The 19,448-nt window shown below is 41.6% G+C and overlaps 2 protein-coding genes across 4 annotated transcripts in view; one reads left to right on the top strand and one right to left on the bottom strand.

The window, feature by feature from the left end:
- Positions 1–1,893: 1,893 nt before the first annotated feature.
- On the bottom strand, positions 1,894–3,057 carry LOC119654229 (cytosolic Fe-S cluster assembly factor NUBP1 homolog). Its single transcript, XM_038059451.1, has 2 exons — positions 2,587–3,057; positions 1,894–2,533 (listed from the first exon to the last, which is right to left on the bottom strand). Exons 1-2 carry the CDS (start codon positions 2,942–2,944, stop codon positions 1,947–1,949), a joined length of 945 nt encoding a protein of 314 aa, XP_037915379.1. The 5' UTR covers positions 2,945–3,057; the 3' UTR covers positions 1,894–1,946.
- A 128-nt stretch (positions 3,058–3,185) lies between these two features.
- LOC119654228 (histone-lysine N-methyltransferase 2C-like) overlaps positions 3,186–19,448 on the top strand; it is a 38,111-nt gene continuing 21,848 nt past the window's right edge. For 2 of the 3 annotated variants that reach the window (XM_038059448.1, XM_038059450.1), the window contains exons 1-11: positions 3,186–3,599; positions 9,523–9,979; positions 10,039–10,257; positions 10,314–10,557; positions 10,622–11,026; positions 11,084–11,274; positions 11,335–13,493; positions 13,559–13,698; positions 13,788–14,065; positions 14,130–14,311; positions 14,366–14,577. In XM_038059448.1, the coding sequence (XP_037915376.1) occupies positions 3,494–3,599; positions 9,523–9,979; positions 10,039–10,257; positions 10,314–10,557; positions 10,622–11,026; positions 11,084–11,274; positions 11,335–13,493; positions 13,559–13,698; positions 13,788–14,065; positions 14,130–14,311; positions 14,366–14,577 (4,593 nt within the window). In that variant the 5' untranslated portion in view covers positions 3,186–3,493. The remainder of the gene's footprint in view (positions 3,600–9,522; positions 9,980–10,038; positions 10,258–10,313; positions 10,558–10,621; positions 11,027–11,083; positions 11,275–11,334; positions 13,494–13,558; positions 13,699–13,787; positions 14,066–14,129; positions 14,312–14,365; positions 14,578–19,448) is intronic. The other variant, XM_038059449.1, reaches the window with a different exon arrangement.

Genomic DNA, 19,448 nt, shown 5'->3' on the forward strand with positions numbered 1-19,448 from the left:
TAACAGTTTGGTGAGAAACTTTCTCCCTTCTAGCGATATCTCGAAAGCTAAACATTTTCATCTCCAATAATGAAGTTATTGAACTTATTTTTTCAGAATTAATGTCTTTACGTTTACCCATTTTCGAATTTATATATATAATCCAAAGCACTTCTAAATGTTTATTCTTATCCGACTAAAACCACTTTCTTTTCTTTTAATTCACTTAACTTACTCTTTTTCACTTTTAACACACTCTTCTGTGGTTGACTGGTAATAAACTTTTAAATATCTGATAAAGTAATGGGGAATTTACGTCGTATAAATAAGTTTAAATATATTTGTGAACATTTTGGATGACAAGCAAAAAGGAAGTTGGATGAAAAAAAGACTCTTCGAAAAAAGGAAAAACGATATTAGAGACACTTGATAATTTTCTACTGCTTACAATCGTCACCCAAATAAGATAAAATTACCGTTATTAGAAAATCCCGTAATATTATAATGTCAGCGACAAAAATTTCGAAGAAATGTGAAAAAGTCGCTGTGGTCCTAATTTAATGAACAGGGGCTGTACAACTGCAGTTTCAAGACGATCGGCGCACAGGTTGGACGTGTTTGACAGTTTTCGTAATATGTGTTTAGTACTCGCCTCCTAGAGTTAAAATGAATTGAAGGCACAGTACCGACGAGGTAATGATGATAACCTTTTTCGATTCATCAACATGAAGTCTCTTAAAGCTATAGAGTCACGGCAAACTGCTACAAATCTGTTTTGACCACCATGTTGCGTCATTTCAAGAGGAAAGGGATGGTCGCAAAGATACATTAACGAAATTTCACTACCCACGTCGCTCATACTGTAGTCGAGTTTTTGGATAGACACGGCATCAATATTATACGCCACCCACCCTTCAGTTCAGACCCAGTTCCGTGTGATTTTTGGCTATTACTAGAAGTAAAATTCTCCCAAGCGGATGAAAATTTAAAACAAATAAGGAGGTTGGAAAAGATGTGGAGACGTAAGGAGCCTAATATTTGATTTCAAAAGTGGCAGGACCGGTGGTGAAAGTATATAAGACTGAGGTAGTCACTTTGTAAAGGAACATGTTGATTTAGTAGATTAAATAAAACGTTTTCCTGTACAGCATATTTATTATTACTTTTTGAATAGCCCTCGTACTTGACCTCTGTTACTCGTTTCACCCCTATGACGATTACTCGTCCGCAAGAATCATGATTCCCTATTCCTCGTATGTGAAAACACCTTGTTATGACCTTATGAGATCTAGCGATGGCCAAACGACCAGTGGCCGGGGATTACCAATAGGAGAAACCTATCCCAAAACCTAACAAAAAGTTGGCGAAATTGACCGTGAAACTCCATCGAAGTGTTCCGCCGATACGCACTTGCTTGCCAGACTCGGAATGTGGGGAACGCAAGTGCCAAGCGTGCCGACTCGGCATAAGGCTTTGTCACTATTTGGAGTCACATCATAATGCCGAATTCAGTTGCCGCAAACTCTAAACCCGCACAAATGACGATTCCATGCATCGGCAAACGTGTGAATGCGTCGCTAGCACTTGCGGTAAATGCCTTTCGATTTGTGCTAAGAATCTGACACTCAATTGGATAAATCCGCTACGAGTGCTTGTACCCCAACAAAAACCAAGCCAAATGATTGAATTTGTGATGGCTTGTTGAGGTTTTACAAACCCGTAAAACCGGCGTAACCCATTTGCCATGGTCAACTTTTCGTAATATTCTAGTGGGAGCTGAAGAACATAACCTAGTTTCGGTAGCTAAAGCTTACCTGGTTCTGCATGGCAATTACAGTTCTCAGTTGGAAGTAGGAGTCGTGTCGTGCATCCCCCTCAAAATGAAGTTTTACTTTATATAATAAAAATTAGATATAAAAAGAACGCAATAAAAATAACGGTTTATTTCAAAATAAAATATTTCACATTCAATTGTTCTTATAACTTTCTATCTTCTCGCAGATCTGGCTCAGTACAACAAGTGCCGATTCTTTGATCCCAGCAAAAGTAGATCCGCTATCACATTTCTGTGTTATCAACGGATCCAAGGGCAAACTGCCCAAGAATTCAACTTCCATTTCCTTGCACATAGCTTTCGCTCCTCCAGTTTTCGCCGGAAATATTTCCGACGACTTCTTACATTTTCCGCACTCAAATATTGCCATATTCTCTACAACGCCCAGTATTGGGATTTTCATCTTCTTGCAAAAGGAGATTTCCTTTCGCACGTCCAGCAGAGAAACTTCTTGAGGTGTGGTTACGATTATTGCGCCCACCTTGCCAGTGGTCGGCTTCAGATACGACACTGACGACAGATGTTCGTCTGAAGTTCCAGGCGGAGTATCCATGAGGAGAACATCCAAAGTACCCCAATCAACCTCGCTGAGGAACTGCCGGATCATGCCGTTTTTCTTTGGTCCACGCCATATGATGGCATCATCTGGACTCGATAGCAGAAAGCCGATCGACATCAGACTGAGGTTGTCTTCTATGTAAACTGGGGACCAGCCAGAACCTGGAAAAGGAATGCAGAAAATGACAAACTATGTTGGGAACACAGTTTCCTACCTGACTGATGGACCTGTTCGTCTTGAACACCAAGCATTCTTGGCTGCGATGGTCCGCATATGTCCAGATCTAGGACACCGAAATTCTGTTCGCTGTATTTATCCGCCAGTGTCCTGGCAAGCATTGCTGTGAATGTGCTTTTACCAACGCCACCTTTGCCGGACAGAACCAATATTTTTGTGTGAACCTCTTTCAACCTCTCTGCAACCAGCTGAGCCGCTGCGTCCTCTTGACTCCCGACCGCGCCGGAGGAGCATATCGATTGATTGGGGCATCCAGCACACGCACTAGCACGACCAGCATCTGTACTCTCTAGTCCTGGACAGCCGTGAGAAGCATTCTCAGGTACTGTTGCCATAACTTATATCAAACCCGGAACTTCGAAGGAAAGGAAAACATAAACCCCACAACTACCCGTGGGACCTAATCAACTCATCTGATCAGTGACAGCACCAATATAAGTACTAAACCACCCACAGAATATTAATGCCAATTTCCAATTCAACGTCAAGCCTCCCAAAACACATGTACTGTCAGCCATGACATTTCCCCCGTCAACAGACTAGAACTCGGAAACGGAGTAGATTGTGGCTCGTCTGAAAGCGAATTGTACCACCCGAGCGCAGTAGAACGAAAGTAAAAAAAATATGGTGGTTAATCTCGGTTGTTTTGTGTAGTTTTCCTCGGTTTTTCCAATATTCAAATACAATACGTTGATTTCCATGCATTTTCGTGTAACAGTTCTATCACATAATGCCGAAATTCTGGTGTGAAACATATAAATTGTTTATGAAATGAGTTGACGTTTTACTTTGTACTAAAATGGCGGATATTTTAACATAATTAAGAAAAAAGTGTGAGTGAAGAGAAGAAAATTTTCGTGTTTGTTGCTAGTGAGCATAAAATAATGAACGCGGATGAGATATTGGATGAGGAGTTCGAGGAAGGATCCGACGATGCCGACAACGAGTTCCAGTATCTGAATGACCCGTCGTCAACGCAGCCTTCATCTGGTAAGGAAGCAAAGACAGAACGAGCGGCCGAGGCGCAAGTAGCTGCCTAGTGAAAACCCACGAGAATGCGACACATGTCAAACAATTCTAGCGTTCCCCAGTGTTCTAGGTTGGATTGCTAACAGGGTGAAATCCCGAAAACTGAATGCAATCCGGCGAAGATGTGTTTATGTTACTCGCCAACGATTTGGATAATTGGGTGGCACCTCGGTGGGAAATTGGATGCCCAGGCGTGAGCGATAGCTAGGCGTCCGTAGTTACTGGACGGTGTGACCGAATTTGGCATTCGGCTGCATCCCGATTCTCAAGTGAATTCCGTCGTATGCACATCATTCGAGAACGGAATTGAGTTGAGTTTGACGTGAACACAAGCCCTCGACATCGCAATCGGTGGCCGCATGATAGTTTACGTCAAATGTGGGGTTGTCTGTCAGACTTCCATGATGGCTTCCATAAGAACTTATTTGACGTCTATCTAGCAATAGCATGCAGGGAACTTAGCTCACTAGTCGAAAACCAAGCTGGTCTACAGTTCCGTGATGCAAAAAACCGCGAGAATGTTGTTGCACAATCCTAGGAAGCCACAGCTGTCGAGAAGTTGATGTCTCCTGCTGTGACTGCCCTTTATTGCGGAAATTGCATTGTACAATGTGTGGATTACGGAGAATAGTGAATCAAAAGGGGAATTCACATGTACCTTTGCTTTACGCGCATCGCCTTCATGTTATTCAAAAGGTCCTCCAAATGAATACATTGGTGCATGTCCTGAGAAATACTTTGTCTTGACACGGGGACTTACCACAATTTTTTTGTGATTTTCTCTAAAAAATGGCTTGATTCAATGTAAATTGCGATCATAGCGATTACAGCATCCAAGAGCATAGAATTCTGGTAGGAATCGGCTTCGAAAATAAATTTCGTTTTTGCGCGATTCATTTCCGGTATTTCCATTTAATTGCAATTGCAAGCCATAATGGGTCAAGGTCTTCAAAGTAGTTGACGCACTATTGCACGAATATCGGTCTATATGCACTCGTCTTCGATGAAGTCTCGTATTAGATACTTTGGTTCCAGATGAATTTTATCCAACCGATGACAATAGTCTACCCTCGTAGTTGGTAATTAAATACTTTTGATTGTCTGTTGCGTCCATGTCTACAAGACGTTTTAGTGATCAGTAAAGCGAAATGACTGGAATTTGGATAGGGAACGGTGCGCAGAGAGTATTGATGGACACAGAACCTCAATCGAAAGCCTATATACTTCGGTATAGATAAGGTCATAGGTTATGCTTTGAAACGTCGCTTGGTTGTGGCGGCTTTAAGGATTAACTGTTTTTAGTTGAACGGTGTAAAAACTAGCACTGCGTGAAGGGCATCAAACAGAAGATTAGCATTTTTGAAAAAGTGCCATTAGAAGGAAGCTCCTCACCATTCAAGCATTTACACATTTCATTATTTGTTTTTACTTCTGGGATCTAAAGGGAAACTGATTCATTTAGATGCTTTTCCATTATCGTAGCTTGGTTAGGTTTACTAGGGTTGTGTCGCCTTCTATGGTTCTGTGTCCTGCATGACTATCAAATACAATGAGCGGCGCTACGTGGTAATGGGGGCAAAAATGTTACGCTGCACCAGTGGCAAAACGCGCCATGATCACCGAGTGTGGAAAAATTGCGAGAGAGGCGTCTTCGATGGTGGCCACAATTGCCAGGATTGGTCTGAACATCAGAAACAATGGGAAACAGTCGAAGCAGCGATGGCCTACTACCCTATATGATGGTTGAAAAGTTCGCGATTCCAACTAAAGGAGGCCTTTGACGGAACAACAAAGCGAAACCACATAATAATAATAATAATCGTTGCCGCAACAAACCATATTGAATCAATGCCTTGAAGTGTGTTAGAGCACCTCATTTAAGACCGTAACGGTACACCACAGTACACTGTGGGAGGCAATGTGGTCAGCATTGCGCTCGCCCGAGATTATTACCCTGATTTGACTCAGGTACTCATTCACAGCTGAGTCGATTGGTGTCCGACATCCAGTCACGATAACAAATTCCTCTGCCCCCAGTGAGATTTGAACCGCGACCTTCCGCTACGGCAGCCCAGCGCTCTAATCACTTGAGCCATCCGGACACCACGTAAACCACAACGATATCCTATCACTATCGGTTCCTGGTGATGTGCACCAACTCCCATGAATTTCCAGGAAATCTACACTCCCTCACTGTTCACGTAACGTATTTCTAGAGCAACTAGGATAGTGGCATAACCCGCAATGGCATTATCACCGTCCCTCAATGTGTGATCTATATATTGCCACTTCCGGTTATTGATCAACACGTCTACGGCTTTCTGGCCGGCCATTTCTAGATTTTGAAGAAAGCAGGTAGACGCATCTAGCACTGTTAATGCGTCCAGTTCAGTCCCGCCTTCGGCAGAAATGACGCTTCTTAGACCTATAAATTGATCAGCGTCCTCCCATGTTCTGTCATCACCGTAGTCGCGAAATCGACGGAAAGCAGGTGGGACGGTGATCTAAGCTCCGAGTTCTAAATGATCGGAAGGGAGTTAATATAGTTTTTCCAAAAGGATCGAGAACGGAGATCAGTCTTCCTGTGTTCAACTGTGCTTCCTGTGGCTCTTGGTCAATATGGGTTATGATTTGGAGGTCCCACGTAAATATGGGATGCACGATCAAAGACCCATTTTTAAGGTTTTGTGTAAAAAATACATGCAAAACTGGGTGTAAATTTTTTTTCATCAAATATACTCATGTTGGGTCTACTTTTCGAAGCCGGTCTTAGTTTTGACATTTCTTGGAAAGTTGGTGAATGCCGGGGGTCGAAATTGATCATTTCTTTCAAGGATCCATTTTCAGAAACTATGCAGCACAAAAATCCGAAAAAAAATCACTGTATGGTGTCCTGAGTTAACTCAACGAGCGAAATGTTCATCACATTGTCTCCTAGTGTATTATTACGTCCAGAAATAGAGTGCTCTAAAACACATCAAGGCCCAGGTCTACATTGCACCGTTTCACTATAGATTACTATCGTCACCCAAAACAAATGGTTAAAGAATTCTGAACTGATAGTTGCGGAAGAACAGAATCGGATCTATTCATAAAGCCCAATAAGAGAATTACAATTGGGAATCACATCATCGAATGCGATGGTTACTGTGGGAAATCATTTCACATAAAATGTATTGAGATTGCTTCAAATTTTCTGGACATCATTGTGAAGTTTACATCAAACGTTATTTATCGTTTCGATACACCTACTGTATCATCATTTGGATATTTTAGCTTCCGATGGCCATTCAGGCTTCTGTTTCAGAGGCCAGAGATGTCTGTGCATCTTCCCATGCTAAAGTCGATGCCGAGGCTTTGAATTCGCACTCTCTGGCACTGCGCGAAAATCAGCTACGTTCAATTTGCGCAAAGCCAACTTAAACACTCCTTGGTTTTAGCATCAATAAACTGAAATCGCATCTAACTAAATGTTCGATCGAACTCTCAGCAATATCTTTTCTAATTTCCTATCCAATTAGGTCCCTTCTTCCAAGAGTATCTGTCCACTACGGAAATCCATTCGCTTGAAACATGGACTGGGACAGAGTCTTCCAAAAATATCCAGTATTTCTCTTCGAATTTTACCTCAATCCGCCGCCTTCCTCTTCGTTTGTTATGTAATTACTCGTGTCGTTATTTGCTACTTTTCTTCGAATCTCCTTCCTCGACAGATTGTGGATCGTCTTCATTAATTTTTCCACCGCCCTGCAAGCTGTTTGAGAAACTAGTATATGGTCCCCGATATCCTCGGTTGACAACCACGCTTCGTTGTCCATTTCCGTTTAAAACAACATACTCCGCAACCTTCGAAATCACATCGCATGTTGGGGGGAGTCGTCATGCCCGAAACTTTGAGTTAGATCGTAGCTAACTTCACTGTGTCTTCGTTTGATCCATTTTGAGACATCTCGAATAATCCTGCGAGTTCAGTGTCCTTTAGGTGTATCATCCCATCTTTTTGCCACTCCAAAATAGCTCCACTTCGTGCCAATTGCCGACAATAGGTACAGCAATCGCTGATCGCACTTAATCGGTATGGGTCTGCGATTTTTCATCTGTTTGGTTCTAGCTTCAATGATTATGTCCAGACTAAAGCTGCATAAAGCATTGTTATTATTATTTGGTAACATTCTTGCCCACAATTTAGCTGCCGTGGAAGCCTTTATTGCTAAATTCTCAAGGTGAGGCTTGCATTTCAGTCTTGGGTAAACCATGGCTCTTAGGTATTTAAGCGTTGATTGCGAGTGTATGATGTGTTCGCCAATTCTGATCTTAATCAACGTTTGCTTCCTTTACTTGGTAATCAAAACTGGTTTTAGGCACTGTGAGCGTCAGACCCAGCATCTTCTAGCCAAGATCTGATTTCAAAAATTGAATTGTTTGTGAGGACCTCGATCTTCTCAATTCTTGTGCCACGATAGTCACTCCGATGTCGGCTGCGAAGCCAATGAGTCCTTTGGGCAGTTGCAAATTCAAAACTCCGTCGTCCACAGTAGAGGACCGAGGACTGATCCTTCTGGAACCCCGGAGGTTATTCTATACGTCTTAGGTCCATCGTCCGAATCGTAACAATCGTAGCCTCTAACGGAGAAATTCTATGACTATGCGTACTAGATATTTAAGAGCGCCTAATTTAGCTAAAGCCGCAATTATTTTGCTTCATTCTGCAGTATTGAAGGCGGCGTTCACATCGAGAGCAACTACCGCCCAAGATTTATTGGCTTCCATTGCTTCCTCCGCAATTTTCGCCACTGTACTGATCGCATTGATAGTAGATTTTGCCTTTTGGAATTCGAACTGCCTATCTGAGAGATCACCCTCCCACCCACCGTCTAATAGACACATAGGTTTACTGTCTGTCACCCGCATTTTTCTCAGGAACGGTTATACTGATTGACACCAAACTTGGTAAGGAGGTGCGAACTGTGAACGTCCACTCAAACAGTGAGCTACATCGTTCTAAGTGCAATTTAAGGGGGGGGGGGGGGGGGGTGTAACTTTTTACCGAATATAGTCATGTGGGGTATCAAATAAAAGGTCTCGACTAGTTCTTTTCAAACCTCGTTTTAGTTTTGGTATTTAATGGACAAGGGGGAGTGCGAGGGCCGAGAAATAATCATTTCTTTCACTGATCCTACTCAACCGAAAAATCTGAAAAACATTATGAACCTACGATGTCTAGGCTCCATACTGATATCTGTTCAAGTAAAGTTAATAATATTATATTACTATAATTTTTAGTAATTGACTGCATGCCCTCCCTTCATCCTAGAATCAGTAATATAGGCTATAATATAAAGCATGGTCCTACTAATTTAGGTGGAAGTCATCAGATGCATACCCATTAAAACTAGCCCGACTTGTCTCCTCCTATCTTAGCAGAAAATTTCATGAATTACTTCGCGGATAATGGAGGGTCTACACCACCACGTTCATTTCACACTTTCGCGCTTCGGGCTCGATCGAGTCCCTTCCGACTTTTGTATCGCAGCTATTGTAGTGGTGACTTCAATCCAATTTGCATCTGGCCTCAGCATTTCCTCTATGATATTTTGGGGCCTAATATCTGTTTGGTTCTCTTCGTCACGGACGTTGGACAGTGGACCATATTCTGTACCGGGACCTCACCTGTTGGAACTGTCTGCAGTTTATAGGGATGTTGGGGGATGATGTCCACATTGGCATTCCATATGAACTGCCGACTTAAGATCCACACTGAATGGTTTCAATTTGAAAGCCGTAACATAAAAAAAAATATTTTTTATTCACCAATATTAAAGTATCCTCCCGAATTTTTACATTTATAAAACGTCTAGCTAACTCATTTTCCTTCTCAATCCAGGCCCACCATCAACACCAAATTCATGCACGTCCTCGCCGCCTATCAACCACAGTGATGAATCGCCCGTATCTACTTTCTATTCGCAAAACGGGAATACCCTGGTATTCAGCGGCGGTAAACCAGTCTACGGAACCAAGCGTGGCCCTGGTCGACCGCGAAAAGAGTACCCTGGTATGCGTGGGGCTATGCGTGACGCGCGTGCTATCATGAAAAGATGCCGTGGTGGCATTTTCAAAGGAGTACCGGCAAAACGGAAATTCCCAGGCAAAGAAGAGCGGCAATCATTTATATTAAACAATAATGGCTCACAATCACAAGAAGGCAGTTTTCTATCAACATCTTCAAAATCTCCACCCACTGAGTTTTTGAATAACAGCACAGAATCAATTGCATCGACGGAGGTAGGTGATAAAGCGATGCAAGTTGTAGAGGAACCACCGTATTTTCCAGAAAAATGGTAAGGCGAAGTTGGAAGACCATCTTGATATGGGAACCTAAGTAAAAATTCAATTGCAGGCCTGGGAAAGTTTGCGTTCTTTGCAATCTAGGCGAGAGAAGTCAATTGGGCCAGGGTGAAATGCTTCGAATGGAAATCAGTGAAGAGGATCGCGAGCTATTTCGTACAGACTCACCAAATTCAGAAGATAAAGAAGCATTTTCGAATGATATGAATACCAATTCGAGTACATTCCCTCAATTTAGTAATAGAAGGCAAAAGGGGCTAAACAAGTGCAAGTAAGAGATCGATTTATCAATGGAAAAATCCCTCTATTAACTCGTAGTGCTTTTAGAAATCCTGTGAACACATCAGAATATGTAGATGAATTAGATAAAATCGGGCATTTTGATTCGATGGAGATGTCGCAAATAATGGATGGCAATTTTTATTACATACATAGATCGTGTGCGACATGGTCGTCTGGAATTTCTAGAGATCCTTCTGGAGCATTGGGCAAGGTAGCATATGTGGTTTCACAAAGTTTGAGAAGAAAATGTGCATATTGTAATCATTTTGGCGCGAGTGTTGCATGCAAGGTAATTTTCACGCGTTGTGTATATCAAATGGAATCTCTGCACAGAATGCTTTGTACTTTTCCAGATGGCTTGTCCAAAATTCTTTCATTTTCCTTGTGTAGCGGCATCAGGCGGATTTCAAACCATTCAAACATACGTTTCATTTTGTAAAGAACATTTAGGTCAGGTTCCCATCATATGTACAGATGATATAAATTGTCGATCATGTTGCGGACTGGGCGATGTGTCCAATTTAGTAATGTGTTCAATATGTGGCGATCATTACCATGGGACATGTATAGGTTTGCCACAGTTACCAGGAGTTCGAACTGGTTGGCAATGTGTATCGTGTCATAAGTGCCAGATCTGCAGAGTACCTGACACCAACGAGGGTCGGTCGTTGAGCTGCGAACAATGTCATAAAGTCTATCATGCAAATTGCTTACGACCGATTATGACGTCCATACCAAAATATGGATGGAAGTGTAGAGTAAGTGGACGATGTGTGTTATGTTTAGATTTAGAGTAATAATTGTTTTATTTTAAGCGCTGTCGAGTATGCTCGGATTGTGGGTCACGAACTCCGGGAGCAGGTGCATCCTCGAGATGGCATAATCATTATACAGTCTGTGATTCGTGTTATCAACAAAGAAACAAAGGATTCTCGTGTCCTATTTGCCATAGAGCGTATCGAGCTGCTGCGTATAGGGAGATGGTGAAATGTAATCTGTGCAATAAGTATGTCGGGAATTCTCTCTCTCCACATGCAGACTCACTAACAGAGAATTTTACTTTCAGGTTCGTACATAGCACTTGCGATTCGGAAGCCGATTTAGCTGTTTATCACGCACGAAAAGAAAACAATCCTGATTACGATTATGTGTGTCCGCCATGTAAGCAACTAATACAAAGTGGACGCCTGAACCAAGCTCTCGTACGTCGTAATAGTCATTTCGATGATGAAATGATGACCAACTCGCAAGACAGCTCGTTGTGCCTTGACGACTTGGAGAGTCCAGATGCTTTGGAAAAGAATGCTGATTTTGGGCTTGGGAAAGGGAAGCCATATGCCATGAAAATATCTAAAAAACGAATTGGCCTTCCGTTTGGTCAAATGACTAAGGCTCGGGGAAAGTTAGGTTTTGGAAAGCGGTCAAGGTTCTCAGATTTTGGACGAAAGCGTGGGCCTAAAGCGAAAATGAGAGGAATATTCGGCGTTCCAGGATTAAGCTTGCAGCGTCCTACGGCTGAGGCAAACAAAATGGAAGACGAGCCAGGAATTGAAAATCGACTTGTCTTGTGCTCGGCAAAAGACAAATTCATTTTGACGCAAGATATATGTGTGATGTGTGGCGCTATTGGTACCGACTATGAAGGATGCCTTATATCATGTACTCAATGTGGCCAATGCTATCATCCCTACTGCGTTAACGTGAAAGTGACGAAAGTTATACTTAAGAAGGGTTGGCGGTGCCTAGATTGTACGGTGTGCGAGGGTTGCGGTCAGAAAAACGACGAAGCGCGCCTGATTCTTTGCGACGAATGTGATATTTCATTTCATATTTATTGTATGGATCCTCCGTTAGAATTTGTCCCTCAGGGTAACTGGAAGTGTAAGTGGTGTGCAGTTTGTCAGAAGTGTGGTCGTGAATCTCCAGGAAAGAATTGCACCTGGAAAAATAGTTATTCGGAATGCGGTCCATGTGCAAGTCAAGCTGCATGTGCTGTTTGTTCAGAATCGTATAATGAGGGTGAGTTGATCATTCAATGTGCGAACTGCGAACGATGGTTACATTGTAAGTGCGATTCGATTAAGAATGAAGATGAAGCAGAAAGGTGTGACGATGACAATTACCACTGTATCCTCTGTCGACCGAAAGATGTACCTCCATTACACTTGCTTCCAGTAAAAAGTGAGGCACCCACTCCAAAGCCAGTGGAGAACCCCCCAAAAGTAGAAGACCCTGTCGATACGGTTGTCTACCATGGGCTGGAAGGTTCACACTTTATTGATGGAGTATTCCTAAGTGAACATGGTTTAGGTTCAATTAAATCGCTTCAGCTGGAGTATAGTCGAAAAAAGCGTAAACAAAAAATAACTCCGGACTCATCTTTAAATAATAAAGACGCTGGCATTCTGGCATCGATAGAATCAGTCGTTGCTGGAAGTGGGGTGGATGCTTTAAATGACGACACAAAAGTCGAGCTTCTGGATCCAAAGGAGGAGGCGGAAATTTACAAGGACGGCATGGTTTGGGAAAGGTCTGATGGAAGCCCTCCCGAAGGTTTCGCTCTATGCACCAATGAACAAGGAGTTGTTGTTCTCAGAAAGAAACGGCAACGAAACCTGCAAAAGGTTGGAATTGGAGGCTTTAATGTACGCAACCGAACAATGAAGAAAGATAAGGACGACTTCGAAGATCATGGGGACAACACAACTACGGGATCAAATGAAAATACACCAACAGATAAGAAGAAAAAACCAATACGAAAGCGTCAGAAAAATAAACTGGCTGAGACATATCCAGTCTACTTGCAGGAAGCATTCTTCGGAAAACCTCTGCTGGACACATCAAAAGCCAAATTCGAATCAGAAAGTAGCGACGATGATGCTAAGAGCAATGTTTCGGATGACAAGATCATTACGCTTTCGCCTGAAGAGCTGAAGATGTTGGAAAGTATGAAAACTGAGGACAAAAGTAGTACAGCTGCGCCAACAATGACACCTACAATGGAAAATAATAGTTTCGCTGATGTGAAGAACATTATGGTTAAATCAGCCTCCAGTGAGCTCCCCTTGCAATCACCTCTCGTGCCGCCTGTGACAGCAACGCAAACAGGCGACGAGGATAACGATGCCGATGCGGATACACTGAAAGATTTCCTGCCGCAAGATTTGCTAGATGCCGATTTAGTTAATTCCATCATCAATGATGACGATGATCTAGTGAAAAATAGTAAGATTCGCATCTTATAAATATTTGGATGTACTCATGAATATTTTTTTCTGAACCCTTTCCAGGCGATTTAGGAGTGCAATATGACTCGAATGTAGGCTCTCGTGAAGATGATCTCCCGGTACTCGGTCCGAACTTTAATTTAGATTCAATTGGAATCAATAGTCAAGATGTTGAAGAAATATTCCAAGGTGTCATAAATCCAGTAAGTAGATGCGCTTGAATTTTTCTTCGCAGTTTACCATCCGCAGCTAGGTCGGGGCACTTTGAATCTAACATGTTTGTTATCCACAGGAACCAAAGCAATATTCAAGCATTATCAAGCAAGAAAATCCAGTCATTTCTCTAGCGAATAATCAATTTCCTAAAACCACTCCACCAACAGACATTCAGTTTGTTTCCAGTGGTGTCATGGAGGACGTCAAACCGCCTCTGGTTATGAATAACTTCCTTCCTGTACAGCAATCATTTCCGAACAACAATGATATTAAGAACATCGACCAAGTTCAAGTACATTCAACATCTTCGACACCGACTCCCAACTACATCAGTCAAAACAGCCAGAATACCAGGTAATAAAAACATTTTTATCCCTTCTTTCGAAACAAATATCTTACGAATCATTTGTTTACTCAGTTCGAACTCATCGATGAGCTTCACATCCACGTCATCAGTTCCAAATGTTTGGTCGTCAAATTCACAGAGTCCACGACAAAGTATTGACTTCGTTACCAGCCAAACTGAAGAGCCAGTGGCCTCAGCATCTGCAACCCAAAGTTGTACTATGAAGTCAACGGAGAGAATGCGTCGTGATGAAGGTAAAATTGTTTGTTTTTTAGCACTCGAATCACCGCTCGAATCACCTTTTTCAGAGCTTGGCGAAATGGCAACCATATCGGCCGTTCTTTATGCGAATACCAATCATCCGGAGCTCAAGCTTGACTATCCAAACTGGTCTGATCGCCAGAAACAGATCTATAAGAAATGGCGGGCCTTGTCAAACGAGAAGAAAGCACCTTTCCTGCAGCAAGCACGTGATAATCGCACGGCGTTAAGGATGAGGAAGAATCAACAGGTAATAATTGTAAGTTACGTTTTTATTTAAAAAAGCACTTTTTGTGAAAAGATATTCCCTCGACGAGAGGGCACTTAAGGGACACTCTTAATCTCCTTTATTCCCTTGTCTGTAGGAAGAAATTGAACACTCGTTAGTAGAAAAATACACACCCCATTTGTTTTTAGTATTATATTATGTAACCGAATTAGGTATGTTCCAGTATATTTTTTGCATTCATCGAATCGATTTGTTTTTGATATTTTTTCAATAAGATTTTTCAGAGTAGAGTTTTAAAACTCTGTAGGGAATAAACAAGTTTCTTATCTTATTTTTCCTTTTCATTTTTGAAAATGTCAGTAAACGTTCAATTGTTTATTTTGTTGTAAGTTCTTGTTCACATATTTTAATTTTGGGACTGTGACTTTGAGTATTTCACATAAATATTATCGTAATAAACAGGGCACGGACACACAACACCTCGTTCGCCTCCAGTATGGCCATTATCAAATAATAATAACTCTGACTTGGTCAATTATGTGATTATGCTTTCATTAACATACTAAACGCCACGACAGTTTAATTATTAATAATATCAGCCGATCAGTTATCTATCATTCCCTTTGTTCGTTTATTACCTGCGGCGTAAAGCCTATGGGTGCAGTTTGTGAGCTGATGATAAGCTTGCGATCTTCGATCTTGATGGATGCATTATTCCTTCGCTTACTGATCAGCATTGCCTCTGCCAAGGTCCTCCATCCACGATTTTATTTCCCACATTGCTTCAAGGACGTACATTTCGATTTCGTCGAGACCGCATACTATAGTTGTTACTGTGCTGTCATCTGCGAGTTAAATAGCAATCACCTCTTCAGGGATTCACAAAGCACTATTGTACGTGGTTATTCATAGCAAGGAACCAAGGACAGGACCTTTTGGTTGATTGCGTATTGCTCGATATGCTTTTGGTCCTTCGTCTGAGTTGCAGCATAGCCGTCTATTCACAAGAGATCTATTATTGATTCCATCTTGACGAATTCAACGTATGATTGGTAAACCACCCTCCTTTTTCATGATTGGGAGTAGTCAATTGTAGACTAAGTTTATCTCTTCGTTTAGGAAGCATATCGGCCTGTAAGCGCAAGGTTCATCACTTTGGACAAACATATTTGGCATCTTTGAAGCCAGTTAGAGGACTTTAATTAGGACGCTATCAAGTCCAAGTCTTGGTATGCTTAATCTCTACAGAATCTGACATTTCCACTTCAGTTACTTTGTCAAGGACCGCTCGGAAAACGAAAAAGTTTTCGACGGGGACTGGTTTTAATAACTATAGTAGGCTGGTGTATAATTTTCGCAAAAAGAGAACATATAATTAGTCAATAATATATTTTCCTTTCTCTTAAAGTTTCGGCAACTATTCGATCCCTTGCAGGAAAAATTTGGCTGGTTTGGAGTTAAAGAATTCTTGAAGCCAATTTTGGGGTTCAACATCAAGATAGGTGAAACTCGTATGATAGGCGATTCGTGAATATGCCGGATGTGAAAGAACCTCCCAATCGACCTCAGGAATAAACCATTTGGTTACATGAGCCCGCGCACTGGCGTACTCTAAAATCACTTTATGCTTCTATTCTTTCTCAGAACATGTGGTACACTTACTCTTAGCTTTTGAACCTTGCTCTTGGATCAGAGTGAAATTATGCGGTGTTTCCAACGATTAATTAAATGAAGTAATAAAAACTTGTTGTTTCTTTTTCCGATATACATACCGATATTTCGGGAACCACTTGTTCCCTTCATCAGTGCTAACAAGTTGTTAGCACTGATGTGTGCTAAGTGGTTCCCTTCATCAGTGCTAACAAGTTGTTAGCACTGATGTGTGCTAAGTGGTTCCCGAAATATCGGTATTTGCAAGAATAAATACCCACACCAAAGAAAAAGAAACAACAAGTTTTTATTACTTCATTGCCCTTGGATTTCAAATGTCGAACGATAGTTGAATAGTCGCAACTCATTATATTGGCTAGTTCTCTTGTTGTTAGACGAGGTCATCATGGATTATGGTGGATGGTGGTTATCCAAGTTTGGTGATCGTTCGGTGACATGTCGTTTAAGTCAAAATTTCCCTCCTTGAAACATGAAAACATCTTCAGCGATAGCATCTTCTACATAAACGGCTGTGTTACTGGCTGTCGTCATCGCTCCATCTGAGGCAGGGTCTGCAACGTCTTATTTGTTACCATAGATATTGCCCTTATAGATAAAGTAAGCCGCCCATCGCAACCTGTTGAGCCTGATTTGATCCACAATTAGGTTACAATATCGCTCATAAATTTCGTCGTTATATAGGGTACGGAATCATCGATATTCATGTAGGGGGCCAAAAATTCTTGGAAAGATCCTTCTTTCGAATGCGGCCAATAGGTCGCAGTTTTTCTTGAATTAAGTCTGCTGGGAATACATGAAGACCGACAAAATCATTGTCTTGTATAGTATAAACTTGACCCTATGGTTTTCACTGACAGACTAGCGCAATTCGTCTATTATAAACGGAATATTCAGTTAATTTCCAATTTGGACCAAGGTTTACTGATGTTAGATGTGCGATTACAGCTGCTCAGGTGCGTATTTCATTATGATCTTTTGGGCTTAGCTGCTTATTCAGAAAGATCACAGTTCAATTTCATCGTTATTGGGTTAGCATTGATGTTCGTGATGTGGTTCTTTCGTTCATCAAATTAACAGCTGAAATGCGAAAATTTGATTAGATTTTGGGAATTGGCCTTACTGGGGTGTATTTTGCAACGGCATTTGATAAGGCTGTCTATGCCCTTCAGTAGACGATATTAACTTGTCCTGAACTCACGCAATATTGGTTTGATATTCGACTTATATACCGGTGGAATGTACAAGTTAAAAATTTCAACCTCATTATTCCCGGTCTAATTTTTATACTTTGTGCTTCGTTGACTTACGATAATGCAGCATTTGGTCATTTATAACTACGAGTCATTCACCGCCGTTACAAATTCGATCTCTTCAGAGTACGTGGTAGCTACCAAGAGCGTTAAGGAACAAGTGGGGCATTCAGTTTTGTCTCTTGTATGTTTGCAATTGAAATACAATGTCTTCTGAAGAAGGCTGAACTTTTATGGTGAAGACCATTGTAGTCGATTTCAAAACAGAGCTGATATTGAGGTTGTTGATGGTAGGTTTTTATGTGAGATTGTGTTCGAAAGTAAACTATGTTTTGTATCGACATTTTCAAAATGACGTAAATGTGATGTCCTACAACAGTGCTATTGTGTGGTAGCCGGCGCTGCACAAGAAATAGTACTGCCGTACTGTCTTCCAGAATACGCCGGTGTATTCCAAGGGGGGGTACTGGCCGTTGACTGGAGCATGAAACGAGTCCCATGTATTACTTACTTATTCTGATCGACAGCCAAGCCGCCATTGAGGCGTTTTATTCAGCGGTGACATCCTCCAGTCTGGGGGACAGCAGCAGAAACGTGCTAAACCGTCTGTGCGATACGCTCAAAGCCACTCTCCTTTGGGTTCCGGGCCAAAGGAACATAGAAGCGAATATGTGGATCGATGAGCCGACCGGGCTGAGCTCCGCTCTTAACAATTCCTCGGTGGATGCAGTCTGCCTTCCGATGTAGATTGTCAAGTTTAGAATCTACTCGGACCGCTTGACAGCCCCTGTCTGCAGATGGCTCACCAACTTCGCCAAATCAAGGAGGACCTCCAATAAAAGTTGGTTACGAAAGTTTTCTGTCCAAGTGCGGTTATGATTACGATGGTTTGCATGGGGCACTGGCCCATATAAAACTATGTTGCATTGTCAAAGTAATGGGGAGGAGGGAGAGACCTTCAGGCACTTCTTTTGCTAGCCAGGCAGCGGACATTATGTAAACCATTCTTTGGGGTCCTCAAAGAGATCTGTGGTTGTAGGTTGGGTAGCTCAGTCATTACCATCTTTAGCAAGCCAGGATCGAACACCTATTCAGCAATTAGAAAGCGGGTGTCAATGAAGAACTGTTGCCATAACAATGTTCATTGTCTTCCATCTTTTGTCATATAATTTAACTTGAGAAATTATTTCAATCAGCCGAGCTAATTTTGGCTAAATGTTCTTAACGTTCTTAGCTGCAGAATTTGAAACATTTAGCAGGCCATTACATTCCGGATATATTCCATGGAATTGACTCGTCAAAACCTACATTGCTGCTCTGACACACCCTTCATTCTCAATACCTTTCTCATGATATCTTAGAGGCAGACAGGTCAATATGACGAGAATTTTCCTTCTGGGTTTTGAAGTTTCAACACCAAACTAACTTCTTATTTAACTTTTCTTCCGTTCGGTAGCGGAGTCCACTTGTCCGGGTCGGGCTCATCATTCTCACGATCGTAGGCTTCGCTAATTTCTGCCTTTTCTATTGGATGAGAAATACTTCTTCCACAATATGTTAGGTAATTAAAAAGTGCTGATACTTAATTGGGCCACATTTAATTAGCAAATTGAAAAGTTTTTTTCACGATTCTGTCCTTTTGTATGCATTTGATAAACAAAGGTATAGAAAAAGAAGCTTCTCCGTAGAACTTACTTTAGTGCTCCAATTTCTTGTTTCTATCCCTTTTTTGGTGGCCCTCTGGCCTTGGGTAATCTCACACATCTTGATTACTCGTTGAGTCAGTCAGCAACATATACTCAGTGCCACAAACTACTCTGTTTTACCCATTTCATTTTCCAGCAATTAACTTCTTTTGTCTGGGAATTTGTCGTGGCATTTAGCATGTTTCTCTATTTTGTTTTTGATTCTATGAATATTTAAAAAAAATGTGCTACCTTTTGCTGATATAGGGTAACAGTTATTCTCTAGGGTAATAAA

Source organism: Hermetia illucens, chromosome 4 (assembly GCF_905115235.1).
Source record: "Hermetia illucens chromosome 4, iHerIll2.2.curated.20191125, whole genome shotgun sequence".
Lineage (NCBI taxonomy): Eukaryota > Metazoa > Arthropoda > Insecta > Diptera > Stratiomyidae > Hermetia > Hermetia illucens.